The sequence below is a fragment of the Mauremys mutica genome, chromosome 1 (assembly GCF_020497125.1).
Source record: "Mauremys mutica isolate MM-2020 ecotype Southern chromosome 1, ASM2049712v1, whole genome shotgun sequence".
Taxonomy (NCBI): Eukaryota; Metazoa; Chordata; order Testudines; family Geoemydidae; genus Mauremys; species Mauremys mutica.
Window position 1 is genome coordinate 283,853,489 of NC_059072.1, and position 16,213 is coordinate 283,869,701.

The 16,213-nt window shown below is 42.2% G+C and overlaps 1 protein-coding gene across 5 annotated transcripts in view; it reads left to right on the forward strand.

Annotated features, from left to right (window-relative positions):
• Positions 1 to 16,213, forward strand: part of MYCBP2 (MYC binding protein 2) — a 415,400-nt gene that overhangs the window by 47,071 nt on the left and 352,116 nt on the right. For all 5 annotated transcript variants that reach the window (XM_045011267.1, XM_045011270.1, XM_045011275.1 and 2 more), the window contains one exon: positions 14,302 to 14,455. In XM_045011267.1, coding sequence (XP_044867202.1) covers positions 14,302 to 14,455 — 154 coding nt within the window. The remainder of the gene's footprint in view (positions 1 to 14,301; positions 14,456 to 16,213) is intronic.

Sequence of the window (16,213 nt, forward strand, 5' to 3'; positions counted from 1 at the left end):
TTAACTCCCTCAGTTAGAAGTTGGCTTATTCTCTGATTTATGAGGGTTTATATTACTTCCAAACATTTATTTTTTCAATTCCATGTAATATAACTGGATATTTTCATCCTCCATATAAATATTTTGTTCTTTTTTGAAATCTTGCTTAGCTCTTGGCTGCAATGTTTTGTGGCATTGATTGATTGTCAGTCTGTATATTAAGATTGTGGACAGAATACTTCAGTAATAATAGCTTTTAGAATTTAATGACTTCAGTGATTTTGCTACGAGTGTATAATAGGATGCTGTTCAATAGTGGAATATTAGAAAGAAAAGCTGGTGGGAATGGTTAAACTGCATCATTTTTCTTACCTGCATATTTTATTTGCTCATATGTCCAATTACCAGTTCCATTTAGCTATTGAGTATGCCTGTTGTGAATTCTGTTTTGCCCACCAATTAGTGTTTGTTTAATATGTGTAATCTTTTAATATTGTTTCCTGTCATCCTTCCCTGATGTGAGCTCAAAGGGAGTTGGGCAGAGCAGCTTCACATAGTTCTTTTTTATGTGACTTCTTATGATAAGGTTGAATTAAATACTACTAAAATTGCGTTTTTTATGTTGGTCTTACTGTTGCCTGGAAAACGGGAATCTTACAGTTGTTTGAGTTTACAGATGTTTTGTCATGAAAGGTTAGCTTGCAAGCCCAGAGAGGATTTTGGTGAACTTCAGAGGGACTTAACCACAGTAGATAATTGGGCAACATGGCAGACAAAATTCAGTGTTGATAAATGCCAAGTAATGCATGTTGGAGGGGAAGGATTGGTGGTAGTAATGCACTTTTATAGAGTTCTAAATTAATTATATAATCTCAGCTCATTGAAGGCTTGCTCAATGTGTAGTTTCAGTCAAAAAAGTAAACAAAATATTAGGATGCATAAGGAGTGGGATGAAGAATAATATGAAAAACAGAATGTCATTATGTAAATCAGTAGTACGGCTTTAGTACTGCAGACCCTGTATCTAAAAGGAAATTTGAGAATTAGAGGGGGCAAAAATGATTAGGGACATGGAAAAACATTTATGAAGAGAGTAGAAAGATACCTGTTGTTTGTCAGAAAGGAGACAAGAGAAAGTCTATAGAAGAAAGATTGGGAACTTCTGTTCTTCCTGTCTCAAAACACAAGCACCAAGGGGATGGACGTTCAGCACAATGTAAGGGTGGTAAATTTAAAACTGATAAAACCAATACTTTTCACACAGTACTTAAATTATGGAAAAATTGGAACAGGATGATTTTTAAGCCTAATAATTTAGTAAGGCTCAGATGGATTGGATGTTTATGTGGTACTTTGTAATAGTTACTGCTAATGAAGGACAGAAGGAGACAATAAACTCTGTTCTAGGACATATATCAATCTCTTAACTACAAGTATTAAGATAAGACCTTTGAGGGGCAGGATGACCCCACATATACCTAGTGGTTTTTTTTTGTACATTCCTTTGAAGTATGGGGTGCTGGCCACTTCTGGAGACAGGATATGCAGCTAGGTGAATCGTGAATCTGATCCAGGATGGCAATTCCCATATAAGGGCATAGGGCCTATTTTCTTTGTAAATTTGGTTGATAGCTTCCGAAGGTGGAGTTGTAAATGCTGCCTACCTTGAATTGTTTACTTGGGAGGGAAGGGATTTGTGGTGGTGGTTTTTTGTTTTGTTTTTTTTAGTAGTGAATATTCCACGTTTATTGACTTTGTCACCTGATCAAAATGGAATGAGTGACAGCTTACCTGTGTGAATGTGAAAAAACAAGCTGTTTTAACATCTTTAAATACTATTTGCAGTTTCTAGAAATATTTTCAGAGTGAGGCAGTGTTAGAACAGTGGATAAAATTTTCAGAAGTGACCTAGACACTAGATTTTCAGTTCTTTTGGTACCTAAAGATGCAGTTAGGCATCTAGTGGGGCTTTAACAAACACCTACACAGGGTATATGCCAGATTTCCATTGTAATTTGGAATTAGGCATCTAAATTGCTTAGCTGCATATCCGCATCATTAGGCACCAAAGTGCCTTTGAAAATATGAACCATTTGGAACTTAACAGCCTGTCTACAGTGTACCAACCGCTGTGCATTACTTGCAGTGTGGACTGTGTTACGGTGCAATTGAAGTCCAAGGATGCAGTTTAGTGGACTTTCACTGCTCTATAGCAGTATTCACATGGTGAGTTACTGTGCAAGCAAGCTGATTCACACTATAGCTTGGTGCACAGTATCCCTGTGTAGACAAGCCCTGTGTTTTGTTGAAAATCCTTAGGATTTAGGAGCCAAAGTGCCTAAATCACTTTTGAAAATGGAACCTAGACGCCTAAGTCACTTAAGTGCTTTTGCAAATGTTATCTTCATTAATAGGTGAATTGCTTTATGATATTTCGTGTGTGTGTGTGTGTGTATATATATATATATATACATATATATATATATAAAAATAAAATACTGGATTGGCATAGGCTACTGAGCACATTTTTGTTAATTTGATATGAATGAGGAGAGTTGTTGCAGAGGATTTGAAGTCTCATTTTAATAATTACTAGACTTAAGCCTGGTCTACACTAGGCGTTTAAACCGGTTTTAGGAGCGTAAAACCGATTTAATGCCACACCCGTCCACACTAAGAGGCCCTTTATATCGGTATAAAGGGCTCTTTAAACCGGTTTCTGTACTCCTCCCTAACGAGAGGAGTAGCGCTAATATTGGTATTACCATATCGGATTGGGGTTAGTGTGGCCGCAGATCGACGGTATTGGCCTCCGGGCGGTATCCCACAGTGCACCACTGACCGCTCTGGACAGCAATCTGAACTCGGATGCAGTGGCCAGGTAGACAGGAAAAGCCCCGCGAACTTTTGAATATTTCCTGTTTGCCCAGCGTGGAGCTCCGATCAGCACGTGTGGTGATGCAGTTAAAAATCAAAATAAAGAAAGAGTGTGGACGATGCGGACGTGATCGCTGTAAGGGCAGGCAAATCTGTTCTATCAGCGCTCCGTTACAGAAGACGAAATTCAAAATCATTTTTAAAAAATCTTCAGACAGATGCCATAGCAGGGACTCAGCGCACTGCTGCGTGACAAGCGTAACGGAAAGCCAAAGAATCAAATGGACGCTCATGGACTGGAGGACTCAAGCTATCCCACAGTTCCTGCAGTCTCTGAAAAGCATTTGCATTCTTGGCTGAGCTCCAAATGCTTCTAGGGTCAAAAACAGTGTCCGCGGTGGCTCAGGGCATAGCTAGGCAATTTACGCACCCCCCCACCCACCCCCAGAAGTGAAAGGGAAAACAATCCTCTCTTGACTCTTTTACATGTCACCCTATCTTTACTGAATGCTGCAGATAGACGCGATGGTGCAGCACTCAACACCAACATCCTTGCTCCCCCCACGCTATGGATGGCTGATGGTACAAAATGACTGGTACCCGTCCTCATCATCAGCCTATTGGCACATGGGGCAGTGCAAAAGGACTGGTAACCATGCCGACTAGCATCGGTAAGGTCAATCAAGGGCGCCTGGTCCTAATTTTTCGTGGTAGATGGTACAGTATGGCTGATAACCATCGTCATCATAGCAACAGGGGGCTGAGCTCCATCAGCCCCCACCCTTCATGTGTAAAGAAAAGATTCAATTGCCCCTGGACTAGCAGAGGGATGCTGGGCTCCTCTCCTACACACTCCTTACTGTCCTGTCTGGACTATCATAGCAGCTGGAGGCTGCCTTCCACTCATATCTCACTAACAAGTCACTGTGTCTTATTCCTGCATTCTTTATTACTTCATCACACAAGTGGGGGGACAATGCTACGGTAGCCCAGGAAGGCTGGGAGAAGAACGGAATCAACAGGTGGGGTTGTTGCAGGAGCACCCCCTGTGAATAGCATACAGCTCATAATTTCTGCAGGATCTGACACAGAGCAGCTGTGCTCTCTGGTTCTATGATACAGTGGTTCTCTAGTACACTTGCCCATATTCTAGGCAGGACTGATTCTATTTTTAGATACCAAAAAGGAGGGATTGACTCAGGGAGTCATTCCCAATTTTGGCTTTTGCGCCCCTGGCTAAGAGCAGCCAGGGGCACTTATGACAGCAACAGATGGTGCAGTGCAAAAGGACAGGTAGCCACGATCATCTTATTACCAATTTATGGCATGGTAGATGGTACAATATGGCTGGTAACCATCTCTGCTATCATGCAAAAGCAAAAGCATGCTGCTGTGTAGCGCTGCTGAATCGCCTCTGTGAGCGGCATCTAGTACACATACGGTGACAGTCACAAAAGGCTAAACAGGCTCCATGATTGCCATGCTATGGCATCTGCCAGGGCAATCCAGGGAAAAAAGGCACGAAATGCTTGTCTGCCGTTGCTTTCCCAGCGGAAGGAGTGACTGACGACATTTACCCAGAACCACCCGCGACAATGATTTTTGCCGCATCAGGCACTGGGATCTCAACCCGGAAATTCCAAGGGGCGGGGGAGGCTGCGGGAACTATGGGATAGCTACGGAATAGCTACCCACAGTGCAATGCTCCAGAAATCGACGCTAGCCTCGGACCGTGGACGCACACCACCGATTTAATGTGTTTAGTGTGGCCACGCACACTCGATTTTATACAATCTGTTTTGTTAAACCGGTTTATGTAAATTCGGACTAATCCCGTAGTGTAGACGTACCCTTACTTCCTTTGAATAAGATACTGGGCTAAATAGAGAATATTGATAAAGATCTTTTATGGAATAGCTCAGTGGTTTGAGCATTGGCCTGCTAAACCCAGGGCTGCGAGTTCAATCCTTGAGGGGGCCACTTAGGGATCTAGGGCAAAATCAGTACTTGGTCCTGCTAGTGAAGGCAGGGGGCTGGACTTGATGACCTTTCAGGGTCCCTTCCAGTTCTATGAGATCTGTGTATCTCCATGTTTGTCAAAGTGTCAGAGGGATGGAAGAAAAACTTATACTTGACTTTTTCCACTTTCACAGCTCCTCTGATGCTAAGCTTTTTAAGACCTGAGATTGATGTCTAGTTTATACTAGAAAACTTGGTCACCATAAAGGCTTGGTCACTATGTTGTAGGCTTGGTCACTATGTTGCTCACAGATGTGAAAAATCCACACGCTTGAGTGGTGTAGTTAAGCCTACCGAAGTCCCAATGTAGTCAACACTAGGTCAGTGGAAGAATTCTTTTGTTGACCTAGCTACTGCCTCTCAGGTGGGAGAATCCCTCCTGTTGGTGTAGATCGGGGTTGGCAACCTCTGGCACGTGGCTCGCCAGGGTAAGTATCCTGGCGGGCCGGGCCACTTTGTTTACCTGCTGCGTCGGCAGGTTTGGCGGATCGCGACTCTCACTGGCCACGATTCACTGTCCCAGGCCAATGGGGGCTGCGGGAAGTGGCGAAGGATGTGCTGGCTGTGGCTTCCCACCACCCCCATTGGCCTGGGACGGTGAACCGCTGCCAGTGGGAGCTGCGATCGGCCAAACCTGCCAACACGGCCGGTAAACAAACTGGCCCGGCCCTCCAGGGTGCTTACCCTGGCGAGCTGCGTGCCAGAGGTTGCTGACCCCTGTTGTAGATAATATCTGTACTGAAAAGCTGTGCCACTGTAGCATTTTAAGTATAGATAAGCCTCTAGAATGCTTGTTTTTAATTCAAATCCAAAATGCTTTTCCAAATGACAGTAAAGCTGGTAGTTGAAAACAAGCTGAAATAATTTATTGTACTTTTTGTACAAGATGCATTAATAAACCTCAGTGAAATCTCTGGTTTTGTTTTCTGAAATCTGATAGGCCAATGAGCAAACCAAATTGTTTTATGTAGGCTTTTATTTGAAATGTAGATCTGAATGAAAAATTCTTTGGAGGTTCCTGTAAATAGATGTTGGAGCAAAATTTGCTGTTTTCCTAAACTGCTGTGTGCCTTTGTTAGAATACAAAATCCTTGCATCAAGACTTTCTATGATGAAAGTGTAGTTATCAGTGGTTCACAATCATGCTGGAAGGGCATAACAAGTGGAGTCCGCAAGGATCAGTTCTGGGTCCAGTTCTGTTCAATATCTTCATCAATGATTTAGATAATGGCATAGAGAGTACACTTATAAAGTTTGCGGATGATACCAAGCTGGAGGGGGGGGGGGGGTTGCAAGTGCTTTGAAGGATAGGATTATAATTCAAAATGATCTGGAGAAATGGTCTGAAGTAAATAGGATGACATTGAATAAGTACAAATGCACAGTATTCCACTTAGGAAGGAACAATCACTTGCACGTATACAAAATGGGAAGAGACTACCTAGGAAGGAGTACTGCGGAAAGGGATCTGGCGGTTATAGTGGACCACAAGCTAAATATGAATGAACAGTATAACACGGTTGCAAAAAAAGCGAACATCATTCTGGAATGTATTAGGAGGAGTGTTGTAATCAAGACAAAGAAGTAATTCTTCCACTCTACTCCGCGTTGATTAGACCTCAACTGGTATTGTGTCCAGTTCTGGGGGCCACGTTTCAGGAAAGATGTGGACAAATTGGAGTAAGTCCAGTAAAGAGGAACAAAAATGATTAAAGGTCTAGAAAACATGACCTATGAGGGAAGATTGAAAAAATTGAATTTGTTTAGTCTGGAAAAGAGAAGGCTGAGAAGGAATAAATAGTTTTCAAGTACATAAAAAGTTGTTACAAGGAGGAGGGAGAAGAATTTTTCCTCTTAATCTCTGAGGATAGGAGAAAAAACAATGGTCTTAACTTGCAGCAAGGAAGGTTTAGGTTGGACATTAGGAAAAACATCCTGTCAGAGTGGTTAATCACTGGAATAAATTGCCTAGGGAGGTTGTTGAATCTCCATCATTGGAGATTTTTAAGAGCAGATTAGAAAAACATCTGTCAGGAATGATCTAGATAATACTTAGTCCTGCCATGAGTGCAGGGGATTGGATTAGGTGACCTCTCGAGGTCCCTTCCAGTCCTGTGATTCTGTGAGACAAACACGTGTGTCTGCTTTGGACACAGTTGGATTAAGAAGCCCAGTGATGAAGACACTGGCCTTGGTCCTGGAATTGAATTCCATGATTGTTGCACAGGCAGGTCTTAATTCATCTGATCTGATAGTGAAAGCCTCTAAGGCACCACTGGCATTGGCTTCTGAGATAAGAGCCGAGCCCCAAGAAAAGCCTTCGTATCAGTCGTCTTTTGGTTCCAAAAATGATGGCAAGAGATAAGGCTTCTGTTATCAGGGCCATGTTGCATCCAGAAGATTAATCAGATCTGCATTTTTTGGCGTCAGATCCTAACCTGAAAATTAGATGTAAATCTCAGTTATGGGTTCTAAGGACAGCATCTGATCCAAAGGTTGCTCTGGAAGTAACAGTAGTTTCATCATCACCGATTCACACAGCTTCGTTGGTTACTGTGGTAGTTGAAATTCACCACACAAATCTGCAGTCAGGTTACATACTAGAGCCACGAGACCAGTTAGCTGAAGTGGAGAAGATGAAAGCTCCAACCAATTATCCTTCTCATATTTCGACTCCTGTGAAACAGAAGAGATGGGATAAGCGATCTCATTTTTCCCAGAGACTTTCCTGCTGCCCCCAAGAACACCTTTGGGCTCACCCGGTGAAATGATGTTGCCTTTTTCTGCTAAACATGCCAGGTCCTCTAGTTTCTCTATGTCTTTTGAATCTGCAGTCTGTGCTTGTCCGATCTACAGAGGAACTGGATTGAGTTAGGCTTTCAGAGGTCCCGTTGAGATTTCACGTTCAGGAAAGAGTACTTCTGGACATTGGGCTTGTGCTGCCTTATCTTCTAGAGTATGAGATGTTCCTAGAATTTGGGTGGTGTTACTACTGGCAAGTTCCACCGAAGGATGCATGGTCCTATTAGTGTCGGTTCAGCAGCACAGAGAGATTGCACAGATGCTGTTGGAAAAGCTTGCCCATTGTATCCAAGCTTCCCAGATCTGGCTACTTCTCCTGTCTTCAAAGAGCATTGTCACTCTATGATCCCTGAAATTCTGTCAGCAGAAGGAGAGCCTGCAGCTCAGAGTACCAGCAGCTGGAGCCAATAATGGAAACTGACTCATCACCAAATGAATTGTTGAGGTGGCTACCACTACTTCTCGTTCTGAGGACACTTTACAATTCCACAAGTTTGTAGATAAGATGGCCATGACTTTAAAACTTCCATCTATAACATTGGAAGAACACCCCCATTCTGTATTTACGTTTTGGGTGCTCTGTCAAGGAATGAAGTCTTTCTTCCAGTTGTAGATGAACTGTTGCAGCCTGCAAAAGCAATGCAGTGTACCTCTTGAAAAAAACAAAACCAAAAAACCCTAAGTTATATTATTTGCTATATAAACGATTCTCCTTTGTTCATGCTCTAAGCCTTAGTTGCTAGTAGTGGCAGCAGTCATTAGCTCTAGAGGAGGAGATTTGCATTTCACATCCTCCAGCAAGAGGGGAAAATAGATGGAGGCAACTGGTTAAAAAAAGTGTTCGCCATTGTTTGCCTGGAAGGAACAGTGGCTAATTACCAAGCAGTTATGTTGTGATATCAGTATCAGGTATGGGAAAGGTTTTCTGCCTAATACAGGCAGAGAATAGTCCACTGATTGTCCTTCATATGGGAACAAATGATACTTCTGGATTTTCATGGGGACGCTTCAAGGAACACTAGACGAGGCTGGGAAGGATGCTTAAAGAAATGGAGGCTAATGTGATGTTCAGTGGGATTCTACCTGTCCCTAGAAGAGGAGAGTAAAGGTGAGACAAGATTATGATAGATAGATAGATGGCTCAGACAGTGGTGCTATATAGAGGGCTTTGGAATAATTGTCCATTGGGAGACATTCACAGACAAAGAAGTGTTTTCATGGGACGGACTCCACCTTAATGGGGAGGGAAATAAACTTCTGAGATGGAGGTTGACACAACTGATTACAAGTGCTTTAAATTAGGAATTCACAGGAGATGGTTGGGAGATGCTCTTGTAATCTCCACACCTGGTTCTGATCCTGAGAGGGGGAAAAATCAAGTAACAGAGGATATAGCAATGGAGAAAGGAACAACAGAAGATAGGAGAATGGATACCAAGAGGACAGATACTGTCCGTGGTATTGGCACTAATAGTCAGGTAGGCGATACTGGTAGTAGAGTGATTATACTTAGTTGTGTGAGGAATCTTGGTGAAGCCAAGCAGAAACAACTAAGATGTCTTTACACCAATGCAAGGAGCCTGGGTAACAAAATGGATGAACGAGAACTCTTGGGTCAGAAAGTTAAACTAGATATTCTAGGGATAACAGTAATACGGTGGAATAGTAGTCATGACTGAAATATAGGTATTGAAGGGTATGTTCTGTTCAGAAAAGACGGAAATACAGGTAAAGGTGGTGGAGTAGCATTGTATATTAATGGTAAAGTAGGTGATCCAGAAATTAGAAGTGATTGGATAAAATGGGGAATCTGTTTGGGTCAAAATCACTTTGGTGAAGAAAGCTGTAAAAGAGGCTTCACTGGGATAATGCTTGGGGTATGCTAAAGACCCCCATGATCTGATTTGGATATGGGTAGGGACTTCTTTATATTTTCAATGAGATAATCATACAATTTCCAGTAGTATTTATGGGAGACTTTAATTTCTCAGATATAGATTGGAGGACAAATGCTACTAATAATGGTAGGGCCTGGATGTTCCTGAATGTGATAGCCGACAGGTTTTTTTTCACCAGGTACTCAATGAACCAAGAAGAGGTGATGCGGCAGCTCCGGTGGGGCTGGGTTGGGCCACCTCTCCACAGCCGTGGCAGTTCCGGTGGGCCTGCGCCGGGCCGGGGGACCTGCCAGCCCTAAATAGATGCACAGCTTACAGGGAACCTAGGTCATGGTACATATAGATACCAATGAGATAGGGAAGGAGAGAAGAGAGGTCTTGAAGGCCAAATGTAAGCTAAGTCAGAGATTGGGACTTCTATAGTACCAGAATCTGAAATGCTTTCTGTTCCATGTTCAGGTGCAGCCAGACAGGCAGAACTGCAGAGTGTCAATGTGTGGATGAGACCATGGTGTTGGGAGTAAGGATTTAAGTTTATTAGGAACTGGAGAACCTTCTGGGGAAGGAAGAGCCTATACAGGAAAGATGGGCTCCACCTAAACAAAAGTTCTGGCATGTAAAATTGAAATGGTCATAGAGGAGTTTTTAAACCAAGGGCTGGTGGAAAGCTCTCAGGTGCTCCCTTAGGGGATGATTTATTAACAGGGATACTCTATACTCTATATTCTAGTAAAGAGGATAGAAGTACAGATAGGAACTGAACAGAGAAGCAGTAAAACAAAGGAGCCCCATCAGTTGCATCACATGAAGGCAGACTACTAAATATTTACAAATTTTATATGTGCTTATATGCAAATGCATGAAGTCTAAAAACCAAGATGAACAAACTTGAGTATTAAATGAGGCTGTTGATATAATAGGCATCACAGAAACTTGGTGGAACAATGATAATCTATGAACACAGTTAATACCAGGATACAAAATACATAGGAATGATGAAGTAGGTTATGCTGGTGGGGGAGTAGCATTATATGTGAAACAAAACATAGAATCAAATCCTAATAAAAATCTTAAATTAACCAAACTGAATCCTAGAATCTCTATGGATAGAAATTCCGTGCTTGAATAATAAGAGTACAGCAGTAGGAGCATACTACTGACTACCTGACTAGGATGGTGAGATGTTCAGGAAGATTGGAGAGGCTACAAACATAGCAGCAAACCCAATAATAATGGGGGATTTCAACTACAGTAGAATGTAAGTTATGAAAGCCACAGTTACGAAGTGACTGGTCAACCACATATTTCAGTTTGAACCGGAAGTACACAATCAGGCAGCAGCACAAGCATACACACATGTATGCATGCAAGTACAGTACTGTTAAACATAAACTACTTAAAAAAAAAAAAGGAAAGCTTTTTTAAAAAAATAAAGATTTGACAAGGCAAGGAAACTATTTTTGTGCTTGTTTCATTTAAATTAAAATGGTTAAAAGCAGCATTTTCCTTCTTTGTAGTAAAGTTTCAAAGCTGTTTGAAGTCAATTCAGTTGTAAACTTTTGAAAGCACAACCATAATGTTTTGTTCAGAGTTACAAACATTTCAAAGTTACGAACAACCTCAATTCCTGAGATATTTGTAACTCTGAGGTTCTACTATATCAGGGGTCGGCAACCTCTGGCACGCGGCTTGCCAGGGTAAGCACCCTGGCGGGCCGGGCCAGTTTGTTTACCCGCCATGTCGGCAGATTCGGCAGACCACAGCTCCCACTAGCCACGGTTCGCCGTCCCAGGCCAATGCGGGAGGCGGGAAGCTGCAGCCGGTGCATCTTTCGGCTCACGGCGCTTCCCGCTGCCCCCATTGGCTTGGGACGGTGAACCGCAGCCAATGGGAGCCGTGATTGGCTGAACCTGCTGACGCAGTGGGTAAACAAAGTGGCCCGGCCCGCCAGGGTCCTTACCCTGGTGAGCCGCGTGCCAGAGGTTGCCAACTCCTGTACTATATCCTTGTATACTGGATAGATGTTAATTCAGGATGGGATGCAGAAATAAAACTTCTAGGCACTTAGGCTGTGTCTACACTGCCATTTTCAGCGCTAAAACTTGTCGGTCAGGGGTGTGGGAAAAAAAACCCCTGAGCGACAAAAGTTTTAGCGCTGAAAAGCACCGGTATAGACAGTGCTTTATTGCCGGGAGCTCATTGGGGGGGGCGAGGTGAGGGGGGGTTTAAAATCGCTGGAAGCGCTCTTCCCTGGCAATAAAGCTTGTCTACACTGCCCATGTCACAGTGCTGCTGTGGCTGTGCTGTTACTTGGGCAGTGTAGACATACTCTTAGTGACTAGCTATTCCAGGAACACACAAGGGGGGAGACATTTTTTGATTTAGTCCTAAAGCACAGGATCTGATCCAAGAGCTGAATATAGCTGAACTGCTCAGTAATAGCAACCATAATGTAATTAAATTTAACATCCTTGTATGGGGAAAATTGCCAAAGATATCCACCACAGTAGCATTTAATTTCAAAAAGGGAAACTACACAAAAATGAGAGAGCTAGTTAAATGTAAATTAAAAGGAAGTTACGAAAGTGAAATTCCTGCAAGCTGCATAGAAACTATTTTAAAACACCATATTTGAGGCTGAAACTAAATGTATATCCTAAATTATAAAAACAAACAAAACGAGTAGGAGGACCAACAAATGCCATCATGGCTGAACAACAATGTAAGAGAGGGCACTTAAAGGCAAAAAGACACCCCTTAAAAATTGGAAGTCAAATCCTATTGTGGATCATAGAAAGGAGCAAGTCAAGTGTAAAAGTATAATTATGCAGGCCAAAAACAAATTTGAAGAGCAACTAGCAAAAGACACACAAACTAATAGCAATTTTTAAGTACGTCAGAAGCAGGAAGCCCGACAAGCTATCAGTGAGACCACTTAATGATTGAGGTATTAAAGGAGCACTCAAGGAAGACCAGTCTGTTGTGGAGAAGCTATGTGAATACTTTGCATCAGTCTTCACTGCAGAGTATGTGGGGGAGATTCCCGCACCTGAGCCATTCTTTTTAGGTGACAAATCTGAGGAACCGTCCCAGGTTGAGGTGTCAGTAGAAGAATTTTGGAACACATTGATTAATCAAACAGTAATAAGTCAGCAGGCCCAGATGGTATTCACACAAGAGTTCTGAAGGAACTCAGATATGCAAGTTATTGCTTAAATCTGCCTCTGTACCAGATGACTGAAGGGTAGCTAGTGTAATGCCAGTTTTTAAAAAACGTCTCCAGAGGCAATCCTGGCAATTACAGGTTGGTAAACCTAAGTTCAACACCAGGCAAATTGGTTGAAACTATAATGAAGAATGTAATTATCAGACACACAAATACAGTATGTTGGGGAAGAGCCAGCGCAGCTTTTGTAATGACTATTTGACCAATCTATTTGAATTCTTTGAGGGTGTCAACAAGCATAGGGACAAACATGATCTCATGGATATAGCATACTTGGACTTTCAGAAAGCCCTTGGCAAGGTCCCCTACCAAAGGTTCTTAGCAAAGCAAGCAGTCATGAGGTAAGAGGAAAGGTCCTGTCACAGATCAGTAATTGGTTAAAAGATAGGAAACAAAGGTAGGAATAAATGGTCAGTTTTCACAATGGAGAGAGGATCTGTACTGGAACCAGTCCTATTCAACATATTCATAAATGATCTGGAAAAAGGGGTAAATAGTGAGGTGGCAAAGTTTGCAGGTGATACAGAATTACTCAAAACAGTTAAGTCGAAAGCAGATGTGAAGAGTTACTAAGGAATCTCACAAAACTGGGCGACTGGGTAACAAAATGGCAGATGAAATTCAGTGTTGATTGGTGCAAAGTAATGCATATTGGGAAGCATCCCAATAATACATACAAAATGATGGGGTCTATCTTAATTAGCTACCACTGGTCAAGCAAGAGCTCTTGTAGTCATTGTGAGTAGTTCTCTGAAAACATCTGCTCAGGGTGTGGTGGTAGTCAAAAAAGCTAACAATGTTAGGAACCATGTGAGCAGTGTGATCAGCACTGCAATGAGGTGATTACACCCTTTGAGCTGCGACAGCAGCCTTAATCTATGAGTGTGAATGTGCAGAGTCCATCTGAAAGAACTCCAGTTATAAGTAACCTTCATTTTCTGTGTCACTGTAAACTTGTACTATCGCAGACTTCCCAATAGAAGCTATTACAGGTGCTAAAACCAAATCGGGCCTGTGCCATTCATGTGGTTGGTAACCAGAGGGTCTACAGCCCAGAGATCCAGTCTCAGTATGGTTGGACTGCATGACTTTGTGCAGAGTGAGGTGCAGGAAGCCAGGCCAGTCACACAAAGGATGGATGCATTTGAGAGGCAATAAAGAGGTCCAAGGTACAGCTTGTCCTGTAGCCATGACACAATCTAAAAATTGAAAACAATCAGCTTTGTTCAGGGGGTTTTAAATATTAAATATCTAATTATGTAGACACACATTCATATTAGAAAAACTGTATCTCCGTTTCATATTCAAAATTAACACTTGTTTGAGAATTTGGTTTATTTCTGTCTGTGGACTGCCATGTTCTTCTATATTTACAAGGTAGAGTTTGTGTGTTAAGCTAAAGAGAAATTCATACCATTACGTAAATATTTTTATGGCTGAGCTGATCAAAGCATCCTGATAATTGGTCTTCTATTAAAAATGTGTGTTGTACTTTTTTAGATCATTGAAGTTGGACTATGTGAAGTTTTTGAATTGATCAAGGAGACAAGATTTTCTCATCCATCACTGTGTCTCAGGAGTCTGCAAGCTCTGCTTAATGTGCTCCAGGGCCAGCAGCCAGAAGGCCTCCAGTCAGAGCCTCCTGAAGTTCTAGGTAATATTTCATACTTTTGCTTGAGCTTATGTTTGGTGCAAAAAAAAAAAAAAGGTCATTAGCAGGCAATGAGAAGAGGATGGTGTGTTTTAATCTATTAAAATAGATTATTTGTACAAGGGATTTGTATTCGGTTCTCTGTTATAAGCTGATGCATTTAATTTTTGTTCTGGGGCCATGACTTCCTCAAGGGAATTGGACACTCTGACCTGTTATCTTTGTAAAAGAGAGATCTCTTTGTATATAGAGGGGATATCATTTTGTGCTTTTATGTCATTCACTTCACTGGTTATTGGTACACTGTAGTGATAGAGAAACTAAAAAGTCCAGCTAATTGAGGTTCTTTTTGGTTTTACTAATCCTATAAGACATTGGTCTCAGAGAAAAGGCAATACTGTGGAAGGCCAGTATCTTATACTACTACTGCATGCTAAAAATTTGTATATTTATCTATTGTATAAAAGTTGAATAATACACAGACATGTCACATTTTGTTTGTCACTCTTGAACAATGTATCGTTGCATATTCACTAATAAATATAAAATCAGTATTTTGATTCTTGGTTTTTGGTGGTACTTAAAACCAGGGCCGGCTCCAGAGCCCAGCGGGGCAAGCACCCGCCTGGGGCGGCCCTTTCCCGGGGGGGGTGGCAGGCTGGGCCGGCGGACCTGCCGCAGTCATGACTGCGGAGGGGGCGCTCGTCCCGCGGCTCCAGTGGACCTCCCGCAGGCATGACTGCGGACGGTTCGCTGGTCCCGCGGCTCGGCTGGACCTCCTGCAGGCATGCCTGCGGCAGCTCAAGCAGAGCCACCGGACCTGCGAACCGTCCGCAGCTGCGGGAGGTCCAGCTGAGCCGCGCGACCAGCGGACACTCCGCAGTCATGCCCGCGGGAGGTCCGCTGCTCCCGCGGCTCGGGGGCGCCTCCCGGGCATGACTGCTTGGGGCGGCCAAATTTGTAGAGCCGCCCCTGCTTAAAACATGTTGGTCTACCTCTTAACAGCTCTGCATATGAAGAGTAGCAAAAGAAGTGCATTCAGTGGAATTAATTGCACTGTAGAAATGATCATAAAAAAAGTCTTAACCATAGTAATAGAGTAAGAAACTCAGGCTGTCCATGCTTGTACTTGAACATGTATTGTTCTAAAACCTGTTCAGACTCCTTGGCTATTGATACCACATTAGGTATTCGCTTGCAGAGATAACCAATATAACTGATACGTACGTTTGCATGAAACTTCTAATTATGGTGAGATGTACTGCAGGAAAAATTACTAGAAGTTGGATTTGATATACAGTTGTATATCAAGCTACACATTACTGCTTTGTAATACTGTAGCTGACATAAAAAAGAAGTTGAACAGGGACGAAATCTTCCTCTTTATTTACTGTTTACAACTGAATAGGAAAAAGAAATGCATGTGATCACAAGTGTGTTTATTTTCAAGACATAGTTTACAAAAAAAAAGTAGGGCTGTCAAGCAATTAAAAAAAATTGTGATTAATTGCACTGTTAAACAATAATAGAATACCATTTATTTAAATATTTTTGGATGCTTTCTACATTTTCAAATATATTGATTTTAATTACAACACAATACAAAGTGTGAAGTGCTCACTTTATATTTATTTTTGATTACAAGTATTTGCACTATAAAAAACCCCAAAAGAATGATTTTTCAGTTCACCTAATACAAGTACTGTAGTGCAGTCTCTTTATCATGAAAGTTGAACTTATAAATGTAGAATTATGTACCAA